We start from the raw sequence: 7130 nt of genomic DNA, 5'->3' as shown, positions 1-7130 counted from the left end.
GATTGTTGTGTTCGTACAATAATTGATAGTGGGAGCTACAATAACTTGGTTAGTTTGGATTTGATAAAAAAGCTTGGCTTGACCACACGTGCTCATCCCAAACCTTATCACCTCGAATGGTTTAACAATAGTGGTAAGGCAAAGGTAACTCGATTAGTAAGAATACACTTTTTCATAGGTTCATATCATGATTATGCTGATTTTGATGTTGTACCTATGCAAGCATGTTCGCTTTTATTAGGTCATCCATGGGAATATGATACTGATGCTTTACACCATGGTAGAACTAATACATATACTTTGATGCATAAGGGCAAGAAAATTGCTTTACTTCCTTTAACACCTGCTAAAATTGTACAACATGACAAAGAGCTTGCTGAAATTTCTAATAATGATCATGCTTTCGACTCATCTGGTGTTACATCCAAGGATATTATGGGGATGGGAGGTGCTTTGCTTGCTAAAACATCTCTGGATGCTGAAAATTTTGTTGATGGTGCACCATACCGTATCATGCTTTGCAGACACATTTCGTTTCACATGATCCTCCTCTTATGTCTAGCAAATTGCGTGCTGCTATCACTAACCTTTTGCAAGAGTTTGATGGTGGGATGAAGTTGAGGACGACTCCAATTCAAGAAAGGGAGGATGATGAGGACATCACCATGCTGGATACACTCGAGATTTGGTCTTCTACGAGTTACAAGTCATCATCAACTTGGTCTTCACGTTTGAGATTTGGTACTATTCACCATCAGTCCCTGCGCACCAACTCCGTCCATTGACATCGTCACCCGTACCTCTTCGTCTCCTGCTTATGACTACTTTCTCAATAAGTACGACTACTCAATGCCTCGATCGATTACTTTCTGAAGCTTGATCGACTACTTCAACAACTCATACGACTACTTCCGACTACTTCAACAACTCATACAACTACTTTCTACTACTTCAACAACTCGTAAGACTACTTCAACAACTCGTACGACTACTTCTTATGTGACCATGACAAGGTGCTACATCACATATTTTGGGCCAAGTCGGCCTTGTATCGTGTCGGGCCTTAAGCCCAGGTTGAGGATGCCCCCACCTGGTCGCCCTCAACCTAGGATGTTCCCCTTTCAATATAAACTCAGTAGCAGCTGCCACATTAGGGTTTGTGTTTTGTTTAGTTCTAGTTTTCCATCGAGAAATAGATCTATTTCATTGTAACGTTGAGTACTTTTGCTGTGAATCAGGGCCCCGTTCTTGTTCTACACCACTATAGCGATTAGTCTTTTTGTGATCAGAACTTGAACCCCATCTAGTTCTTGCTTCATATACATCTACAATTTCAGATTGCGAGTTTACCCTTTATTGCTTGTGTTCTTCGATTCGCTTGCAGGAAAGCCTTCTTGGCGAGGTCAATCAAATTGTGTTTGGTTGATAACCAACGAAGCAGTGGTGTAACGATTGCAGGCATTTGAATTGTGACTGATTAGAAACCCGGATCGCTAACGTCATGACTACACCAATCGAATTTGCCATATCTATTGGAAGATCGGGCCAGTGCTACGTCAAGAAGTCTAAAGCAACTGGAGATAACTATGCTGACAACAGCTATATTTGTGTCACTGCTTGCTTTGTTGATGCTGATTGGAACATGCATAGAAGAGTTGTGGGATTCAAGCTCTTGCAATTTACTGATGATGCCCCTTCTGTTGCTGAAACTATAGCATCGTGCATTCATGATTTGGATGTTGAGAAGAAGGTCGTGAGCATTACTTTTGATAATACTTTAGATGATGTTTCTGTGGTTAGTTCACTTAAGACACTTCTGCATGATGAGGGCAAATTATTGTGTGATGGTGAATTATGTCGTGTACACTGTTGCATGGATATCCTGAGTTCAGTTGTGAAAGCTGGTCTAGAGCTGATTGCTGATGTTATTGAGAAGATTTGTCAGGGAATTCATTATATCAATCATGCTTATGTAAGAAAGGATAAGTTCTATCAATTTGCTAAAGACATGTTTCATTTGGATATTAATATTTAGTTACATGCTGACATTGTTGTTTACCGGGACCTGACTTACAAAATGCTTGGATGTGCCTTGCATTACATGGATGCTTTAAACCATTTTGCATCAACAGATGAAACCTTTCTAGGCCACTTTCATCTTTGTGATGAAGAGTGGAACAAGGTAGCAACCATGGAAAAGTTTCTAAAGGTACTTTATGACATAACTTGCACTTTCTTAAGCAAACAGTCCAAAACTGCCAGTTTATACTTTCTTGGAGTATATAAAGTCTACCGACTGCTGGACATGACAAAAGGGCAAGAGAACTTCATGTCTGCTATGGTGGAAGATATAAAAGCCAAGTTTGATGTGTATTGGTCAAAGTATAGCCTAATTGTTGCTTGTGCAGTTGTTCTCGATCCTCGTTACAAGCTCAACTTAGTCAGCTATTGTTTTAGGAAGATATATGGCAATGCTGATGCTAGCCAACATACCACTAGAGTTGTTGCATTGCTTAACAGATTATTTACTGAATATCAAAAGTCTTCCTGTTCATCTTCAGTTGAGACAAATCTTCTCGAATGCCATATAAAGGATGACTTGTTTGATGATTATTCTCCACCAAAAGAAATATCAGAGTTAGATTGGTATTTGGAATCACCAGTGATGGATCTAAATGTTGATTTGGATATCTTGAAGTTCCGGAGTGACATGTCTAATTGTTACACTAACCTTGCAAACTTGGCCCGTGACATCCTTGTCATTCCTGTCTCTACTGTTGCTACTAAATCTGCATTCATGATGGGGGGGAAAATCTTGAATCGTGGTCGAAGTGGACTTAGTCCATACTTACTTGAGATGGTGATTTGTCTCCATGACTGGACATGTCCAAAAGACAGAAATGCTATTGCATTATACTTTGTAAATCTGATGATTTGTATTGATGTACTTATGTAAACTTTATTACTTATTTTTGATAGAGATGCATATAATGTACTTCTATCTGTTGTAATTCATAGGAATCGCTGTATCTGCTATAGAGGAGTACTGTACTGATGATGAGAAGGAAGAAGAGGATGACGAAGTGGAGGATAAAGAAGACTCTGACGATAACAAGAACAACGGAGCTCACGGTGTTGGTGGTGACTAGAATGTTAGGCTGCAACTGAAACCTCTTATTTCAGTTACTACATAGTAGTATTCAGTTATTCCTCGTGGGCTACATGACATATCCCGGTGTTTGCTCCTTGGTTGCCATAATTACATGCTCTGATGTCGGAGATCTGAAGGTACTCATTGCCATGTCATCATTTTACCAATGCATTCTGTGTTATATAAGTTATAGATGCCAATCCTTATGTTTGAATCTTTTGTTTACTTGCACTCTGGAGCTGTTGTCGTTAGAACATGGATGACCTGCAATAACAGGATGTTGTCACCATCGTTTATCCTACTTATTTTGTAACTGGAAGTTGGAAATGCCTGACTGAAATGGCTGGCAACATCTGGTGGTGTCTCTAGTGTTACTTGTAGATATAGTGCTGTTTGGTACCTTTTGTCACGATCTGTATGCTTTGCAGCAGACCATGTTGTTGAGCCTGGAATTTTGTTGTTCGCTCTTATGCATTCTTGCTTGAGGTCACGCGGAAAAACCATAAGATTCATGGTCTCGGTGCACAGGAGATTCTGCGCGTGACCCTCATCTGAACGACCGTTGAGCTGATTGCAACCATGTGCCTCACTTCATTCACCCTGAGGCCTGAGCCATTGCGGTGGTGCGATGTCACCAAGCTTTTGTGCCTGGTTGTAGCTGCTGCCCCGGCAACATGGGTGCACGCCATGGAGAAATTGGATGCCCCTGGAGACGGGGATGGTATACTCCCTGCCTACGCGCTGGTGAGGGATCATGCTAGCTATGACCATCGTGACACGCTCGCTTTCATGATTCAGAAGGGGGTACGGGATAAAGTGTGCTAACTCTCACGAGCTAATTCATTCATCAAGAGTGAAGCTTCCAGTTTCACAATTCATAGTAGCTTTTTTTTTAATTATGTTACCAAATAAGAACTTGTTTCGGCTCATGTCTTAGCGCTGAAATGCTGAATGACAAGCAGCAATTTCCCTGGATTCGAGCGATTTGGTGCCCTTTGCCTCCTAGTTTCAGTCCCTGCAGAGTGAAATTAAGATTCGTAGGGGATTTTTCTTGATCTCTCCCACCACTCCTCGATTCCAAACAAGCGGAGCTCGAGTAAATCCTCTCTGATCGATCCGTGCAGGAGGCGATTCAGCCATGGTGGTGGTTACGAGGGCCGCCAAGAGGAGGATGTTGGAGGAAGACGGCGGCCGTACTAGCCAACAAGGCGAAGACCTCATCAGCCTCCTCCCGGACGCCATCCTCGGCGCAATCATCACGCTGCTCCTCCTCAACCTTAACCTCAACCTCAAGGCCCGCGTCGTCACCGGCAGTGAAGAGGAGGTGAGGACCTCGGGATTCGTCTCTCGCACCCTCTCTGCCCTGTGCCGCCCGCCGCTTGTCGCTCAGCTGGTACTGCCGTGACGACGGCCTCTTCCCCACTCTCGACTCCTGGCTCCGGCTGCCCCTCATCGGTGGCCTCCATGAGCTCGAGCTGTTCTACTACTCCGTTGGAACTGAGGACCCTAGTAGCCCTCCGCTGGCGCCGTCCACATTCCGCTGCTCGGCGACGCTCCGGGTCCTCACACTCTGCTCTAGCGACGAGGTGCTGCGGTTGCCGCCTGCAGAGATCGTCAGCACACTCCATTTCCCTTGCATCAAGCAGCTCACCCTCAAGAGGGTCCACATAGCTGAGAACTCCCTTCATGGAATTCTGTTCAGATGCCCTGTCCTGGAGAGCTTGCTCCTCTGCTTGAACACTGGTTGTCGTTGTCTACGTATTAGCTCCGCTACCCTTCAGAGCTTTGGCGTGTCCAATGGTTGGTATGAAGAAGAGGAGAGGCTGGAAGAAGTCATTGTTGATAATGTGCCGCTGCTAGAAAGGCTCATTCCGCGGAAAGTATCAGGTGAAATGGTGATCCGAGTAATTCAGGCTCCAAAACTGAAAGTACTGGGCTATCTACGAGATTACATCTCCACTATTCAGCTCGGCCCCATAGTTTTCTAGGTAACCAGAATCTTCAGCCCTGAATCTTCGTGAATATGTCCTTATGTTCATTTGTTTATTTAACATCACATGCTTACTTCAGAAAATGATGCCCCTTAGCCTGTCCACTGTGGCCCGTACCATGAAGACTTCGGCTCTGTACATTAGTCCTGATGTGGGTGTTGTTATTGGTTTATTGAAATGCTTTCCGTGTGTTGAGACATTATACTTCGAGGTGAGAACTTTTATATTTTCCTAATCGTACAATGAATCATTTTATTCTCCAGCTATACTATTCTGTCAGTCTTGTAGTTGAAGGTCAGTTATGACTGTTTGTTTCAACCATTTTATTTCCTTTTCAGTCACATAGTCCGCGAAACATCAATAACACGCCACGCTCTGATCAGCTAGAATGCCTTGATCACCATCTCAAGAAGTTGGTGGTTACATCTTATGCTGGAACGGAGTCAGAAGTGAACTTCATAAAGTTCTTTATCTTGAATGCCAAAGTGCTAGAATTTATGAAGATTGTAACCCATGGCAGTGGCCCTTATTCTACTCAGGAACTGCATCTGGAAGCTAGAGCGTCACGTGGTGCTGAAATTGTTTTTGAATCTGATATTGAGTCTTGCAGTATGGTACACATCAATCACATCCATGATATGGCTATGGATGATCCCTTTGATTTATCATTATGTAGATGTGAGAATGATCCAATTTGGGATATGGTCTAGATAGGCCACTTTTATTTGAAGTTGATTGTGAGTCCATGAGGTGTATTACGCACAAATCAAATCCATGATTTGGCCATGGTGTCTGAAAATATACCTCTCTTGCCATCTTCCATTGTGGGCTTTAACCAGCAAGTTGTAAGCGTCCTGCAGTAGCAGTGGAGGCTGACAAGGTCAGCTGGCTGATCCTTTTTGACATATGTCATTCTGCTGATACCATCGTTGATCTATTCTGAGGTCACTCATGCGTAGTTTTTTTTCGTGTGTCTTGGATCCAAATTTGAATTTTTTTGTCATAGTTGTCATGTTTGGGATTAGTCACCATATCGTAAGCATCTTTTGTTCTGTTGTGATGTCTATATGTCTGTAACACCCTAAATTTTGCAAAGTACAAAAATAAATCGAATAACATGATAGGTTAAAGGGTTACAAGATTTTGATAAACAATTTTCTTAAAGTATAAAAATAAATATAGGAAAGTCATATGTTTGTGCATCTCATGCTCTTGCATTGATATTTTGGTTGTCTCCCTTTTGAATTCAAATTTCAGTTTTAAACTCAAGAGTCTTTGATTTGTTTGTCTCCTTTTTCCCCCCCCCCCTCCCTCTCTTCTCCTTTGGGCCCAGCCCAGCTGGCCACCCCCTCCTCTCTCTTCTTTCCCCTGCAGCCCGGCCTGCGCTTCCCTCTTCTCTCTCTCCTTTCTTTCCTCTTCCCCGGCCCAGTCAGCCGCGGCCCTCTCCTTTCCCTCTCTTTTCTTTCCCCTGCGCGCGCACGGCCGCCAGCTTCTCCCCCAGCCCATTGGCGCGTCCGCTCTTCCGCGCTCCCTCCCCATCCTCTCTCTGTCTCGCGGGCCCCACCTGTCGGGCGTCCCCTTCCCTGCGCCCGACCGGGACTCGGGTTCGAGTCCGGCTCGCCCGCGAGATCTCCGCCCCGCCGTGTCCCCCTCGGGCCCGCACGTCCAGGCATTCCGCGGCGCCCCTACTTAAGCCGCCGCCCCTGTGCCCTATCCTCCACGCCGCAGCCGCTGTTTTTCCGCCCTCAAAACCCTAACACCCGAGCCGCCGCCGCCATTGCCGCCTGGCTCGGGAGCTTGCCGCACCGCCGCCTCGCTGCACCCCGTCGACGCCCAAGCGCTCCAGAAGATTCCCTTGGTAGTAAGGGCGCTCGCCACCGGTTTCCTTTCCCCTCCCCGGCCTTCCCCATGCCCGTGCAGCGATCCCCGACGGGCCGCGCCGCCTCTCGCCGCCGGCAGTCGTCCACGGTTGTCCTCGCCCCTTCCAA

General features: G+C 45.3%; 1 protein-coding gene across 1 annotated transcript; it reads left to right on the top strand.

The window, feature by feature from the left end:
- Window positions 1–4289: 4289 nt before the first annotated feature.
- On the top strand, window positions 4290–5779 carry LOC112900518. The gene is made up of 5 exons (XM_025969375.1): window positions 4290–4475; window positions 4621–5130; window positions 5222–5353; window positions 5481–5648; window positions 5753–5779. The coding sequence occupies exons 1-5, from the start codon at window positions 4290–4292 to the stop codon at window positions 5777–5779; spliced, it is 1023 nt and encodes a 340-aa protein (XP_025825160.1).
- Window positions 5780–7130: the final 1351 nt, after the last annotated feature.

Source organism: Panicum hallii, chromosome 7 (genome assembly GCF_002211085.1).
Source record: "Panicum hallii strain FIL2 chromosome 7, PHallii_v3.1, whole genome shotgun sequence".
Classification (NCBI taxonomy): Eukaryota; Viridiplantae; Streptophyta; class Magnoliopsida; order Poales; family Poaceae; genus Panicum; species Panicum hallii.
The sequence above is the reverse complement of the archived record's forward strand: the minus strand, read 5'-3'. Positions and strand labels throughout refer to the sequence as shown.